General features: G+C 40.9%; 1 protein-coding gene across 3 annotated transcripts in view; it reads right to left on the bottom strand.

Moving 5' to 3' along the window:
* Positions 1-4,472: 4,472 nt before the first annotated feature.
* The window catches only part of MEMO1 (mediator of cell motility 1), a 55,407-nt gene continuing 42,987 nt past the window's right edge, over positions 4,473-16,892 (bottom strand). For all 3 annotated transcript variants that reach the window (XM_024212108.3, XM_024212110.3, XM_024212111.2), the window contains exons 8-9: positions 6,112-6,216; positions 4,473-4,839 (exon numbers count right to left, since the gene is read on the bottom strand). In XM_024212108.3, coding sequence (XP_024067876.1) covers positions 4,708-4,839; positions 6,112-6,216 — 237 coding nt within the window. In that variant the 3' untranslated portion in view covers positions 4,473-4,707. The remainder of the gene's footprint in view (positions 4,840-6,111; positions 6,217-16,892) is intronic.

Here is a 16,892-nt window from a genome sequence, read left to right as displayed (position 1 = left end):
TGACTACATTTATTTCAGAAGCATTTTGGCTGTAGAGCAGTGTAATTATTAACAAGAATCGGAACTGCATGACTGGAAAGAGCATCCCTTGTGTATCACACACGTTGGCTAAAACAGAGTGCGTTATCTTCAGTTCCTGATCTCACTTTAGAATCCTGTAAGAATGATCGGCAGACTGGACTGAAGACCAAGAAGATAAATTTACTTACCTTTCCTTTTATTTCTTTGAACATATGACAAAGGATTCTCATTCACGGGGTTTGTGCTCCTATCACAAGACAGGGCAGAACTCCTCTAAGGTTTTTGACCTTCTAAAGCAGCAATAGTAGCAGTCTTTGTGCATTCCCCTCCCCTCATATTGCCCAGCACATGCTACCAAAATCTTCTTGTCAGCTCCTGAAGAAGAGAGGAAGCAAGCACACCCGGCTAAAAAGAATAACTAATGTAAAAATGAATCCTTAAAAACTATCCCAACAGAATTACGGATAAGTCATTTTTCTGACTCTAAACTTAGGATTTTCACTCTTGGAGAACAAGCTGCGTGAGAGATATCCCAAAATAACAACACTGCAACAAGGAGTGTACAAATTAGACTAATATTCAGCATGGAAGAAACAAGAACATTTAAAATAGTTAGGTACAGTAGGGATAAAATACCCCCCAAAGTCCCAAGGCATGAACAGAAAGCCTGGATGGAGGTGTGCTCGAAAAAACAACTTTAAGACAGACTTAAATAAGGGACAACCCGAAAGAAACAAAAGCTCTAGGGATCTGGACAATTTGGGTAACAGGTTCTGCATTACTGAAAGAATAAAGCCGGATCCTCCCTAGAGACTGAATCCAAGCTTTGTAAGTGTATGTAGGACCATCTGGCTATCTTACATATGTCCAACATTAAAATATCCCTCAGATGCACTACACTAGATTCTAAAGCTCAGTTACACGTTGCAGTTGAAGTTGCCATCACTAATAAGGTGGCCTTGCATGTAAGAACCTAAGGCTTTCACACTGAGGACTTCCTCCTGGTCCAGCTGCAGGCTCAACTGATAGCAGTCTCCTGTGGTGGACTGAGACAGAACCGGGGGTGTCTCTAGAATGGATTTGATGAAACTTGATGGCTTTGGGTAACTTTTCAAGGCAGATCTCTCTCCCCTCCTCCCCCACCGAAGTCAGACTCAGCTCTAAGGCTGAGGAACTAGCAGCTGCACTTAGCAATGACCAACGTCTTTCTAAATCAAGCATTTCTTTTGAAACTTCTGGTTCTCTTCATTTCTTTGAGGGAATGGAGGAAGAGAATAACATCCTGAAAACAAAAGAAATGAACTACAGAAAAATCACACCAAACCATCCAGAGAAAGTTCCAAAGTATCGGGAAACTACACATACCACCAGTACCAAGAGAAGACACCCAGAGTTGCCAGAAGCACCAATTCAAAGCTCTAAGAAAATTGTGTGACAAAATGCTGAGGCCTCAAGACAAAGTGAAGCAGCACTGAATGGAATACAATGAACAATAGAATTGGGCACAGAAATGCCAGGACATGCTAAAGTAACAATACTGAAAAAGCTCCACGTGAGGGGTTGCAATGGAACTGAGCTGTAGGAGGGCTTGAGGCTGAAATGAGAGGGCACTCTTGGGTTCAGATAATCCAGATCATCATGAATAGGCTCCACAGATTGTGTGAGAAATTAATTTTTAAGAAACAGATTGTGAGTTGGTGAGAGCTAGCGCAGCATTTGCTTAAATTCTCCTGAGGAGAGCACCTTCGTGGACTATGGTCAGAAAAGGAATTGAGGGCTCCAGCGGGTAACCCACTTAGAGGGTGCGTTAACCATATGTGCTAACCACTGCTCCCAGCGCCTCAGCGGGTCCAAAATCTTATAAGAATTTGGCCCTGTTTCAAGCTGGAAGCATGAGATCCAGGAATAAGCATCCTGCAGTGATGTTATTTTTAAAATAAACTAGGAACCTGTACTCAAACGGAAAAACAAAAAGGTAATTCTGTTTTTGTAATCAATAACATTTTCATCTGATGTGTGTGTGTACCCAATTATGTAACACAAACTGACTGTGAGAACCACTTTCTTTAATGATATTTAATGCTATAAAAGAGGGGTCAAATCCTTCTCCCCTTTCTGCAGTAGTCCCACTGAGGTGAATGGGTCTGCTCATGTAAGTAAGGCAATCAGCATTTGTCCCAAAGAGTATGTTACTCTTATTTGAATGAGAAGAGCATGTAATAGGTCCTAAGTGAAGCTGGAACAATGTTGTTCTGGTCTTCAGTGAAGGTCCTTTAAAGATTGGTCCTTTAAAGATTCTTATATTTGGCTTCTTAATTCCTTTCCCTTTTTGACATATTTAAACTGAGACACCTAGAAATTCTTCAAATTAAGCCAAAATCAAGGCAACCGTATATATATATATATATATATATATATATAAAGTATATGTATATCTGACACTAGAGGTGTCCTGTTCTCACAAGACAGGCAGTTCTACCACAAGTCCTTCTGATTAAGTCTCTATGATTGCAACAGTACGGGAGGCCAGTTTGGGAGTTTTTCAGCAAAATTATCAGCGTGATTAGTAGGCTCAGAAATTCCAATTTTAATTAGAAACTTTATTGTGAAATACATTACATAGTTTACATGTGGTGAGAAGTGCTTTCACCATGAGATATTTCAGAACATTGTGCTGAGCAAAATGGCTATAGATTTCCTTGGAACTTTCCTTTTTTTAAAAAAAAAAATAACAACAAAAATATCTTCTTACAGAACTATGAGGCAACTTAAAAAATATTTTTATTTGAAGGCTATTACTACATTTACCTTAGGGTAAAAATATTTAATGATTCCAAATACCTGTTACCTGTTAAGTAAGTTTGCATGTTTCAGAAATGACATAAGTATTTGGCATTAAGACTAACAGAAATTCTAGTTCTAAATAATCCTTGAATTCACTAACATGTGGAAGAGAAGCAAAATAATGCTAATTTCAATGATCAAATGGTTTTTGCTAAATAAGGCACAGTCATCAGAAACCTTTGAAACTTTATAGAAGAGTATACAAATTCAGATATATTTGTACATATTTGTGAGATTTTCTTTGATAAAGCCTGAAAGATTATTTTCTATCTGCTGCTGAGAGTTTCCAGGAACAAGTCAGAGCAGCAAGGCAACTAATATAGAGAAGCCATGCAAAGAGTGAAGACTGATGCTTATGATGGCATAAAAATATCTGCAAAGTAGTTCATTTTATAAATGGAGCATTCACCTGATATCACTGAAGTGGTGACCATCCAATTAAGGGAAAATTAGATGCGGAATTATTTCTGCAAGTAGTATCTACATACAAAGACGTTCTCCCCCACCAAAAAAGCGACAAGTATGAGACATACAAAGGTCGCCTGACAGTAGACCAAATGTCAGGGAATGTTAACTCCATTTACTTAAACAATAACTACTGCCATCGCAATTTGCACTACTTATTAAACAAAATGAAGACTTCCAAAAATGGTATTAATTGAACAAACAATTACCATTATTTTGGTTGGAGAAGTGCTCAAGAAACCCATAAGATGTAGTGATGTTTCAAGAGGTTGGAAGAAACAGAATTTTTTTAAGATGATTTCTTATTAAAGAATTCAAACGTGAGAAATTTCTTTTTTCAATCAAATCCTTAAGGAACAGTTGCATGAACGTAGCACTGTCTGGCCCGAATGACCTCTGAATGCTGAATATGTTTTCAGAATTACCTAATTGGCAGACTTCTGTTTTCAATTTTTATTATTGCAATTAAAGTACTGTATCCATTATAAATTGAATAATCAAGTTTTGACATTAAAAAAGTCACCAAAATCATTATTTTGATATAGATTTGTATCACATACCAAAAGATAATTTTTATATGTAGTTCTGTGAAATAAATGCAAACACTAAAATATAAAAAAAGATTTTAAAAATTAATTTGCAAAGCTGAACTCATTCTACAGCTTTGAGGTAAAAAAATTCTGTAAATGAAGAAGTCATGACATAAATGTGGAATATAAAATACATTCTACAGTATTTTACAGAATGGTTGAGTTTATCATCAGGCATGAGAATCTGGAGGAGAATGACGTTAATGAGAAGCAGTTCACATACAGAACACAAAGCAATAAGTTTAAATCAGACTATTTTGGTTTGTGTAGCCCTTTATTAGCAACTAAAATAGAAGATATCTGTTGTACAACACAGCTAGTAATGGACTATACTGGAGTTTTATTATATTCTAATACAGGATCATTTATAAATGCTTTTTTTTTTTCATTAAAAAGCTCCCACCCTTTTTTCTGTTTACAACTGGCAAAACTATTCTGAAAGCTGAGTACATGTGCACAGGTCTGCAAAGAGTGCAAATTTAGGATATGGTAAATGCTTTACATGTTATATTTGCAAGGACTGTCTACCACCAGGCCTTTACAGACATTATCTTTTTTTTTTTAAATCACAAAGTTTTGACACAAGCCTTCCTTCCATTGGTTTAACAAGAAAGCATTTTTAAATGAGTTGAAACTAAGGAAGGACTACACCTACTGGAAAAGAAGAGAGTTCTATTAGTTTGAGGTTTCAGTATACCCGAAGACCAGGAACCGTATCTTTGTGAGGGCTAGGCTGGGACCCCGTACATAGTATGTGTGCAGGTGGCATCCCTGAGTGTTCGGAGGTTCAGTGGACCATTAGTGCTCCAGCAGCATAACTCACTGAGCTGTCTTGCCAGTTTCGACACTGGCTTGACTGGGCATAATTCAAAAATGAAAAGCTCATATTCATTCCATTCTTCTGGAGCTCTGTTATAGCCTATATGAAAACAAAAAAAGAAAAAAAACAAACACGTTAAGGACAAGTTATTCACAAGATGATTTATGCCACCAGACTCTGCTACTTTAGTCCCCAGCCCCCTCCTTCAATTGGACTGAATGCGTTCCTGCAGCTCCTTCCTTTCCTCAAAACCCCCAAATACTCCACGGACACCTTCTGGAGAGACCCCCCTATGTGACTCCCTATTATTCATGCAGAGAGACCCATCCCTCACCTAATCTTTTGTGCAGTAGGAAATTTTTACAAGAGGCAAACTGAATACTGGTGCTTGTAGTCTTTGAGGCAGTTGGACCATTAAGAGAAGGAAAATGCGAAGCAAGAGAGACAACAAAATGTAGGGACCTAGATTTATTGCTAAATTGTAGAATTATTTTTAACAAAAAAACTCCTGTGATTTTGGTAACATGGTCAGAGCTACAACATTTAAATTTTTTTTTTTTAATACTCTTCCCAATATAGACACTGCAAATAGAGATCTTTTCACAGGCCCCGTCCTGTAGAGATACCTCAGTGTGTTCTCCACAGAGATTCAACCTCCCAATGAATAACACCCTCCCTGGTTAAAATAAAAAAAGAATAATGTCCCTCCCATTTGTGTTTTAAATTACATTTAAAAATACAAGACTAAACTCACCAGTACCATCTAGCTGGTTTGCACGAATCCAGCAATGCTGTGAAGCAGCCACAAACCCACTGTGATCAGCTAATTAAGCCAAGTTTACAGCTGCTTTGTATCACCAGAGGAGCACACAGTAGCCAGAATATAACATAGAATCTGGCCCATAATGGCTATTAATTTAGGAGCTGGTTCAGAGTTGCTGCGTGCAACTCCCCTTTGAAATATTGTCAGAAGCCACAATACGTTCACAATCACCAAATAAATAATATACAGGCAAACATACTTTCTTTAAAATATATGTGCTACCACTATTGATTCAGGAATTAATATTGTACATTTCACTAGGGATGGGAATTTTAAAGGAGTCTAGGAGAGTTAGTTGCCCATTTCACATTGAAATTCTATGGAACTTGATGTTTATCTCTCTTAGGCACTTTTGAAAATCCCAGCTGTGGTAAAAGGTAAGTTTGCTTGTGTTTCAGCCTAGAAAATTACAGAGTTTGAAAACTTGGGAAAACAAACTGGATTCAGACTTCCAGTCTCAGAGGTAATAGGCCCGTAGCAATTTATTGGTGAGAGAAATTTAAACAAATTTGCAAGAAGTCAACATTTTCACAAAGAGTGGTACTTACATTTAATAATACCCCAATGGGATGTCTTCCACATATTGTATTATGGTATTTCTTCAAGTAATTGCTAAAAGATACAGGATCTAGCTGCTCTATAATGCTCATACCCTGAAAAAGAGTCAATAGCAATGATTACTGCCTACCTAGTTAAAATGTGTGAGCCTTTTAATTAATGGACATCACAACTACATGATGTGTTTGAGAAGGAAAAACCTCAATTCTGAATCATGGGAATCTCAGTATATGAACAGTATTTTCTAACTGTGGGTTTGCCTTGCCCCTGTCCCTTATAAAAAGAAGGGACGGGGGTATGACCTTCCAAAGCCGTAAATGATCTGACATCCATGGACTATCCTTCAAATCTTGAGACAGCCACATAAAGATCTATTGCCTTCCCACTACTGCCTCTGCCTGTTCCCCTGGCAACACTACTCCCTGAAGAATTTTACTCCTATGGGCTTCTGAAGAGCAGTAGCACCAAATACTAGGCAGGTTAAAATCCCCGTGTGAAAATAAAACCTAATTACATATCCTAAAATTTATGTTTATACAGACACCAATAAAATCCCACCAGTGTTCCAGGCAAAGGCTGCTCTTTCCTTGTCAGCATATAACACATCACATACATGTAAAATAGCTTACAACAAATCTACCTTACAGCTTCTACCTTCCTCAGCTATTCCCCAGCTGCCTCTTGCCAAACAGTGATAGGTCCTGTCCTACATTCTCCTGTCTGGGAAATGCTTAGTCCTTAAAGTTGCCAACGGGTTAATGAGGTCCAGCTACTGATGAGTCAAGGAAATTCCCCTGGAGTTCAGAACAGGACAGTACGCTTGTCATGGGAGTGGAAGTAAGTTCACAGTGTGTGTGGGGGGGGGAGAGGGACAAGGGGGAGAGAGCATGTGCACAATATTCATGGAGAAATTCTCCTGAGGTGCTTTTTTTTGTTTTGAGTTTAGGGGAAGTTGGATGGAAAGAGGAGAAATCGTCACCCCAAGAGCGGCCATCCTCTCACACCAAGTCAAGTCCACCCATCCCCCACAACAACAAAGCCCTAAACATGGTGAAGGGTCTGCTGGGGAGACGACAATGCCACTTACACTTCCCTCAAAACAAAGAATGGCCCATTCTTCCAGAAATGCTGCAATTTTCTTGCTTTCCAAGGGATTTTCAGGAAGGCATGCTCTGGCCCTTAGCATCCCAACTCATCCAGTTATTCCCTTTCTAGCTAAAAGTCAGCAAGGGTACCAACTGTGATGTGAACACTTGTCCACTAACTGGATTGTGACCAGCTTGTTTCACATAAAGCTATTCAGTGGTGTAATAAACTTTCGTTCACTACTGACCTAGGAAGGATATGAACTGGAGAACAACAATTTGAAAGACAAGATAATCTCCTGAGCTCTCCAGTTTTCTTGTAAATTTTAATTATTGTACAGCTATGTAAAGTAGAATCAGCTTAACTGCATACCAAAATGGAATGAGATATGCCAACTGCAACTGTGATTATGAATAGGGCTCCATGTCTGTCACGGATTCTGTGACTTTCCGTGATCTCCATGAATTCTGCAGCGGCTCCGGAGCCAGCCGCTCGGGCGACCCCGCAGCCAGCCCCATCGGCACTGCTGGAGCGGCCTCGGGGGCAAATGCACCAGCTGCTGCTCAGGTGGCCCCGGGCAGTTGGTGCCACTGCCCCCGCTCCCCATCCCCCCTGCGCTAAGATTTAGTCAGGGGTATATAGTACAAGTCATGGACAGGTCACGGGCAGTGAATTTTTGTTAACTGCCTGTGACCTGTCCATGACTTTTACTAAAAATACCCATGACTAAATCGTAGCCTTAATTACGAACAGCAGAACACATTTTGCAGATAAAAAAAAAATCATTTCATTAATGTAGTACAGAACCTACAGTGAGGTACAAGATTCATGTCACAGCAATAAGCCACTGAAATATCCTGAACTCTATCTGACAATTTAGCAGCTGTCCTCACTAAATGGTCACTGTATTTATCAGCGTCAAATAAGCTGATTTTGATACAAAAGTTATGACCATGGAACATTTAGAGTTTAGCTCATCGTCCCAAACTAATATAAATAAAACCTGCATTCCACAATACATCATCATGCATTCTCCACATTTTACCGAAACGTCTATTTTAGCAATGGTTTACAGAATTTTAAAAATTGTACTGGAACTATTTTTTGAATCCTTGATTTCAAAATGAGTACTGCCAATACTGGTTCTCAGGCCAGTGTAATGTACAGGAGGAAAACCCCACAGTTTGAGTGAATAAGGAAATACTGCTGTCACCTGGTATTTTGTGTTTTTGTTCATTCTAAATGGCAGTTGCATTAAGCTGTTTAGAAATCTGCAAGCGTCGAAGGAGTCCAGCTGGATATGAATTAGAGAAAAGAGTACCACACAGCTCTGTAATTTATCATGTGGATACCACAATACCACCATATATGTAGTATATATTGGTTTACCAAACACATATTAAATGACATCTGCAGTGCCCAGGTGCAATGCGATGGGGAATATCTAACATAACAAAATTCATTTTTAACTCCTGGTTTAGTAATCAATGGGGCTACTCATGTAAGTAAAAGTTTGCAAGATGAGGTTCTTATTTTATATATAGTATTTCATACTATAATGTCCAATAATATTGTATTCAATTATATTTATTGTCAATTTCATAATATCTACTTTGTTTCTAAGAAAAGTAGGACAAGAGTAGAATACACATAGAAGTAGAAATGTCCTAACAGTTAATAGTTTATGCAAATAATCCAATTATTTTTGCAGTCATTTTTCAAGTTTGCTCACTTTTCTCAGCTTGTAACATATCCAGAACAAAATTTTCAAAAATCAGCAATGATTCTGGGTGTTTCTGCTTTTTTGTGCCCAACTTGAGATGATTTTCAGAAGTGCTGGGCATCCACAACTTTAACAAAAGTTAATGGGAGCTGAAGGTAGTACATAGTACTTCTGAAAAGCACACCTCAAAAGCACCCACAATCAGTGGCTGCTCTTGGAAACTTTGGTCCTAGTAACGATATGAACTGATGGATTTGTAAGCTGAATCTTATAAGTGAAAAAATAAAAGGTGATGGGATATTAGCAAATAATACTTAAACTAAGCTTCAAGTGAAGCCAGATTCTGATCGCTATTACACAGGCGTTCCCACACTGATTTAAATGCAGTTATCAGATTTACACCAGTGCAATTGAGGTGAGCAATCTGGTCCTGATTGTGGCAGGTAGTTTTTTCTAGCCATGAGCAGAACAAATTACTCTTCATTTTTTTCTAAACAAATGCTCCCCCCGCTCTTACATCAGTAAATTGTGGCAAATAATCAGATTTTTTTTATTTAAATTGGAGATTTTTTATTTAAATCGGATTTTTTTGATAAAATGCTTTTTGAGGAAAAAACCTATCTAAAGATAGTTTTAATTAAGATACATTATAGCTCAAAGATATCTCATCATGGAATAGGGATTATACATTCTAATTCTATAGTATGAGACAATATATTCATGTAATGTTTAAGAAAAGTTTTGTAAATGAGTTCCAATAGTTCATGGATTAGGGACCTAATCTTATGGGGTTCCAAGGGCTTCTGTATAGATTATTTAGGTTAATCTTTCTATCTACCCAACTGGACAGTGCTCAGTCTAGAAGATATCATCAGATACCACCAGGCTTAGTTTTGCAGTTCTCAAACTGTGGATTTGTTTCTCCAGAGCTAACATGCTTGTTAACAGCAAAAATGTTTTTAAATAAATAAAATATAGAGATGGGAAATAATAGACCGCAACCCTACTGTCCCTCTGAAAATTTGCATACACAGAGTCAATCCCTTACCTCTTTCTAAAAGTGCAAGTTTTCAAAAAGTTCAGTGAATGGAAGATTGTTGGGGGCAGAATAGATCTGGACAAGGAGAAGAAGTCTGGAGATAAATGTGAGAACGGAGGGACAGGCAACAGAAACAAAACTGAAACTGTTTGAGCAGCATATTCCAGAAGTCTTCAGGTCTTTCTGAGTGTAGCTTTCATTGATTTGAGATCTACCATACCATTCTCTCACTAGAAGGGAAAAGCTATAATGGCAGCAGGCCGTAAAAGAGACCCAGTTTGGGAATATTTTAATGAAGTTCCTCTACCTGTGGGTAAGACAGGCATGCGTGCAAATGCAAACAGTGCAACAAAGAAATGCAAGGCCTGGTTGCCCGAATGAAACAACATCATGAGAAGTGTTCCTTCTCAGGAGGATGCTGCGTTGAAGATGATGAAAGGAACATATCTGAACATGCAGGATCTTCAGATTGGTAAACTTTTTTATTTCATACTTCTTTCTTAAGGACTGCCTGTCTTTCTTCTGGACTACTCTTGAATTCTCATGTTTGAGCAAAAAAGATAGTTGTTACTCTATGGTACTATCATTTTAGATGCAGTTGTGATAATAAATAAATAGCTGAAATAGGCAGATTTTCCTTTTACAATTTCACCTTTAAAGTAGTACTGAGTGTCAGTGAATGCAGTGAGTAACACTCAATAAAAACTATAATTTAAATCAATTTGGTTTAAATCAAATCCACCCTGCCTGCTGGCTGTGATAGTGATACATGTGTCCCTTATGCCTTATACAGGCAGGAAAATTGACCAGAATAGAAATTCTGGAATAGCCCTCCATTGCAGATACTATTCTGAAATAAAAGGCACTTTATTCCAGAATATTTACACTGCTCATGAAGCATATGCTTAAGCGCTTTACTAAATAGCGACCCAACTCGAGCAAGTCGTTAGTTTAGGAGTGATGGTTACTATCTTTCCCAGCATGAAATTGGTCTTGTCTCCAAATAGAGTAGGACCCTCAAAAGGTAAAACATAGGGTTTTTTGTGTCTCTCTCTGTGGAGAGAACTAGAGGGAATAGCTTCACATTGTTCCTTAGCATTTCCATCAGATTCCACCCAGACCTGGATTGTATCTGAGGAAACAGGAGTGGGCTGAGGATAGGATATGAAACTGAAAGCATTCATACCAAAAGCTGAGGAAACATGGTTGATCTCCTGCATGAGGAGAACATTGCAGCGCCATTTCCAATTCTAAAGATGCACAGGCTGCACACCTACTACACAACTGCTGAAGAAAATTTCCAAAATTCATACGAAATTAGGTCGATTTTATAGAAGTCGATTGCGTATGTCCACACTAAGTGCATTAAGTTGGCGGAGTGCGTCCTCACTACCGTGGCTAGCATCGACTTACGGAGCAGTGCACTGTGGGTAGCTATCCCACAGTTCCCGCAGTCTCCACCGTCCATTAGAATACTGGGTGCAAAAACATTGTCGCAGGTGGTTTTGGGTACATGTCGTCAGTCGCCCCTCCCTCCGTGAAAGCAATAGCAGACAATCGTTTTGTGCCAGACACCAGGGCGATTAGAAGAGCTCAGCAAGGCACGCTGCGCATCAGAGAGGCTTTGAAAACCAGTTTCATGACTGTCCAGGTTTTGATGTGACAGTTGTGTGTGTTTCTCCTTGATGAAAACCCGCCCCCTTTGTTGATTTTAATTCCCTGTAAGCCAACCACCCCCCCCTTCGAAATAAAGTAACTACTGTTTTGAAACCATGCATTCTTTCTTTATTAATTACAAAAAAAATGAGATAACGGACAAGGTAGCCCGGGTGGGGTGGGGGAGGAGGAAAGGACAAGGCCACATTGCTTATTGTAGCCACACTAAAAACCAAACTGTTTGAATGACAGCCTTCTGTTGCTTGGGCCATCCTCTGCAGTGGAGTGGCTGGGTGCCCGGAGTCTCCCCCCACCCCCAACGTTCTTGGGCTTCTGGGTGAGGAGGCTATGGAACATGGGGAGGAGGGTAGGCGGTTATACAGTGGATGCAGCGAGGGTCTGTGCTCTTGTTGGCTTTCCTGTAGTTCCAACAGACACTTGATCATGTCCGTTTGCTCCCCCATTAGCCTCAGCATCGCGTCCTGCCTTCACTCTTCGCGCTCACTTAATTCTTTCCTGGCCTCTGCCCCGAATGCTTCCACGCATTAGCTGTGCCCTATCAGTGCAGGAGGACTGCATGAGCTCGGAAATCGTGTCATCGCGAGTGCATTATTTTGCCTTCTAATCTGCAATAACCGCAGGGACGGAGATGATGGGGGGAACGTAGAAACATTCTACGCTCTACGATTCTGGGGAGACTGCATGGTAACCTGTGCTGCTGAGCTTGCCACTCTGACCAAACAGGAAATGAAATTCAAAAGTTCCCGGGGCTTTTCCTGTGCACCTGGCTAGTGCATTGGAGTTCAAAGTGCTGTCCAGAGTTGTCACAATGGAGCACTCTGGGATAGCGCCCAGAGGCCAATACTGTCAATTTGCGACTGCGCTACCCCATATTCGACCCAGCAAAGTCGATTTTAGCGCTACTCCCCTTGCTGGGGAGGAGTACAGAAGTCGATTTTAAGAGCCCTTTAAGTCGATGGAATGAGGTTGGTTGTGTGGACGCATTCATTTTTAAATCGATCTCACGCGGCTAAATTCGACCTACCCTGTAGTGTAGACCAGGCCACAGAAAAACAAAGTCTCATCAGAGACCAAAGGTTCCAAGCTCTGTTAACAGACTGGGGAAAACAGAACAGAGATGGGGATTCCATACAGAGAGTGCTGTTTGCTTACAAATAAATTGGAATTCAATACAGGAACAGGGTGTCACACATTCAAATACTGGTTAGAAAAGAAAGATGACCCTGAGGGGGACAAAACCAGCCTATTACTATGGAGTCTACTTTAGTTTTCTCCCTCTAAAAGTAAGATTACAAAATTACTCTCATAGTGATCAACCATGGTATAATAGATATCACTTCATCAGAATTATTGAAAATGCTATACTGACTTTGCTGAATAACTGCCAAAGAAAAGAGTCAGTACAAGGAGGCTCAGTGGCTCAATTAAATATGCCACACCCTGTGCTAACTGCAAGTTTTGATCACAGAAATGAACAAATGAGAACAGGTGTTTGCTACCATACTTTAATTATCTCTTCTAAAAAGATGCCCATCTCAACAGATTCCTACTCATGGGCCTTGTCTACACTAGTCTTTACTGGAAAATATCCCCACTGACACAGTGGTTAAAAAACCTCTGCCCTCCCCTGGATTAGTGTTCCCACGGCGAGGAAACTGAACGGTGGGAAAGGAAGAGGCTAGCGCAGACATGGAAAGTAAAAAGCTCCAGGGATGTTTCCAAGGAGAAAAATTGAAAGGCTGCAACATGCAACATTTAACAATAAAAAAAGTTAAACATGTCCTGAACAGCAACAATTTTATCACTCTCTCTTCAAATGTTACAAAATTATGGATCAGTCAGTAATAACTGCAGTTAAAATGTATGTTGGAATTTTCATTTCTAGCAAAACTGAATCAATTCCACACTTTAAAAATTAAATTTAGTCTTCAAATTTACCATAACTACTCTTCAGAGGACAAGTGAATTCTCCACGACTTTATTAAATAAATCAATTAAATTAATTTTTTTGCAAAGGAAACATTTGCAAACACACCTGTGTAAGAGCTTGAAGTCCGAGAATCAGTACTGGTACCAAAGCAACCTGGAGACTCAGTGGTACCCAGACTGGGACATAAAGTCTCCAACATGGTCTTTTTCTGAGGAGACTGGGATTGCTTTGAAATAGGCTCTTTATGAGAACTAGCATTCCCCTTCTTATGAGTCTTCCCAGTATCCACCACTGATCTCTCCTATGAAGGCCTATGCGAATACAATGCGGAGGTTGATGGGGCACTCACTATGCTTGCTCAGAGACCCAGGTATGGGGCGTATTTCTTGGCCTGGATCTGAAGCTGGGAGGAAGGTTCGCTCTATTATCAGGAGCCTGAATCTAATCTCCCAATCTTTTCTAGCTCTGCTTTTAAAGGCTGAGCAGATAATACACATTTCAGGGATGTGTGTCCCCCCTAACCAGTGAATACACTCGGAACGTGCATCACTGACGGGTCCTGACAAGTGAGACAGTGCTTAAATCCCAGAGATCCTGGCATACCCTGGAGGCAAAGGGGATGAACCCCAAAAGGAACTCCTCCATTAAGGCAAAAAAGTATAAAACAAGCCTGTAGCACAAAAACACGCAAAAGCATACAGATGAATTAAAGGAGAAGTAAATAACTACACTAAACTAAAAACTAGAGGATTCTAAAGCTAAACTCTGAATGATAGAAGTGGTCATGCTACATGCTCCATTTCAGGCCAAGGCACTTGAGAAGAAACAGAGAGCAGTTTGCCCGAAGTAGCCCTATATATCCTTGGTATGGGGCACAAGGATGTGCAGGGAGCATGCACAGACCAAACGGGCACTGCTATTGAAAATCTCTGATCATCTGAAGTGAAGCACCCACAGGGACACAACTCAAAGAATGTAATAACAGGAAAGTATTTAGAGTATTTTCTCTGTCTTTTAACACCATACAACAGCCATAAATAAGGTTAGAAGCCAGCCTACGTGACCATGCATCTTCCACATCATGCCAGTGCTTCACAGACCACATACACTGGAGTCACATCTTACGCGGGGGTTAGGTTCTAAGGTCAGTGAAAATTACCATAAAGTACAGTACCTAACCCCCGTGAGATGTGACTCCACTGTATACACAGTATACACTAGAACAGGGGTCCTCAACCTACGGCATGCATGCCAAAGGTGGCACAGGACCCGATTTTTTTTTTAATGGCAGGGTGCGGGTCCCGGCCGCCGCTGAGCCCACTGCCGGCCTGGGGTTCCGTTCACTCAGCCAGCAGCGGGCTGAGCGGGCCTGCGGCTGGGACCCCGGCTGGCAGGAGCCAGCAGCCGGAACCCCAGACCCTCAGCGGGTTGATCGGGGCCGGTGGCTGGGCAGCCACTCAGCCTGCTGCCAGTCTCTCAGGGATACCAGCCACCCGCCTCGCTCAGCCCGCACTATTTAAATTGTTATTTTTCCTCTCCTTTTTTTTTGCCGAGCGCGTATAATTGAATTTGTGCAAGTTAAATGCGTGTATGATTCGACCCTTCTATATTGAGAACCTCTGCTCTAGAAGAATCCTACTGGTTTCCAAAGACCATTTTTTTCCAACTAGATAATAATTTAGATCTCTGAGATTCAGAATGGGCCTAAGCCCTCATGTATTTTTGGGACAAAGAAGAACCTGGAATAAATACCCTTTCCTCCTTGACGCAGTAACATGGGCTCAGTGACATTCTCTGCAAGGAAGTATTGGATTTCCTGCAATGTATCTTCATGATAATGTTGAACTTAAGTGCATTTCTTAAAGAAAGGCAGTTGAAGTAATTTTTCTTACGTACATTCTGCGGCTCCCCGCAGAAAATGATGAGGACATATGAATCTGAGACAACCAGGAGTAACTGACACCAAAGGCTTCTAGCGTTCCTCCAGGTTCCTTAAGTGGATACTGACTGACTGGTCACTTCAGTACCTTAAAAAAACCTAGAAGGTCTTGCTGCTTTTGGGAAATTGATTTGGGATCATCCACGTTCTCTTGGAAGAGAGATCAGAAGCTACCTGACTTTTGTGTATGGAGCACATCTAAATCCAGACCCAAATATAGGCTGGATTCTTCGGCCAGGTCTGCACAAAAAAGTTAGGTGGGCCCTACTACATTGCTCAGGGGTGTGAAAAATCCACACCCCTCAGTAACGTAATTAAGCCGACCTAAGCCCCTAACTACACAGCACTAGAGCAATGCAAGAATTCTGTTGACCTAGCTACCATCTCTTGGGGAGGTGGATTAACTACAGTGACGGGAGGGTCTACACTTAAACCTCTACAGAAACGCAGTTGTAGACCTAGGCAGGTGCTTTTTCCTTCCGTATTTTACAGTAGAAGGAGAGGATGTGGGTGACAGTCCCAATGTAACACAAGTGGCTCTAGTTTCCTTGGTCAGTGTGACCCCTAACTTTTCCCCACGATAGCTGCATCAAATCTATTGAAACTACCAGCAACAACATAGGTATGATCCCTGTCTAATGAAACTAGCACTATTACAAATGTAAGCTAACAAAACTTTATGTTCTAAGTCATAAGGTTTATTGCTTCCCCTAAATACAGATATATCTGCATTTAAACAGAAAAATTACACTGAGGGAATTTCGAGCGGTCAGGCAAGCATTTTTTCTCATAAGGAATATTTACATAAAGTGACAAGATGGCCAATGTTAGTATGGTGGGTCCTGCACTTTTCTTGGTGGGGGGCTAAGATGCAACCCTTGCCCCTGCTCTTGGGGCGCCGAGGGCCCCGCTACTGGCCCGGGAAGGTGGTAAAGGAGGGAAGCAGGGGAGGGGTCTGGGTTTGCTCCTTACTCTGAGCCCCAGCCCTCTCAACCCCTGCGGGTTCTTACCCTCATCCCCCTTGGGTGGGGTACCTTCGGTCCTTAGACGCTGGGGGAAGGAGTCTCCCTCCCCTGCTGGGGCAGGGTCTCCCTTACTTTGATTCTCTGATCTTTCAAGTCTTGCAGAATACCTCCAAGCTCCAGTCCTCTCTCCTTCCTCCTTCTCCCTATCTGCCTGAAGCAGGGGGGGTTTATTAGGTTCCTGACAGGGCCTTAATTGACTGCAGGTGCTCCAATTAACCTGTAGCCATCCTCCCTAGTCTACAGGGAACCACTCCTTAATTAGCCTTGGGCTTATATATTTCCCCTCTAACACTGCTCCCTGGCCCTCCTGTATCACAATAATTACATCCACTATACATTGTGCACACTCAAT

The sequence above is a fragment of the Terrapene carolina genome, unplaced genomic scaffold (assembly GCF_002925995.2).
Source record: "Terrapene carolina triunguis isolate 2854851 unplaced genomic scaffold, T_m_triunguis-2.0 Scaffold85, whole genome shotgun sequence".
Taxonomy (NCBI): domain Eukaryota; kingdom Metazoa; phylum Chordata; order Testudines; family Emydidae; genus Terrapene; species Terrapene triunguis.
This window is presented reverse-complemented; position numbering and strand designations above follow the sequence as displayed.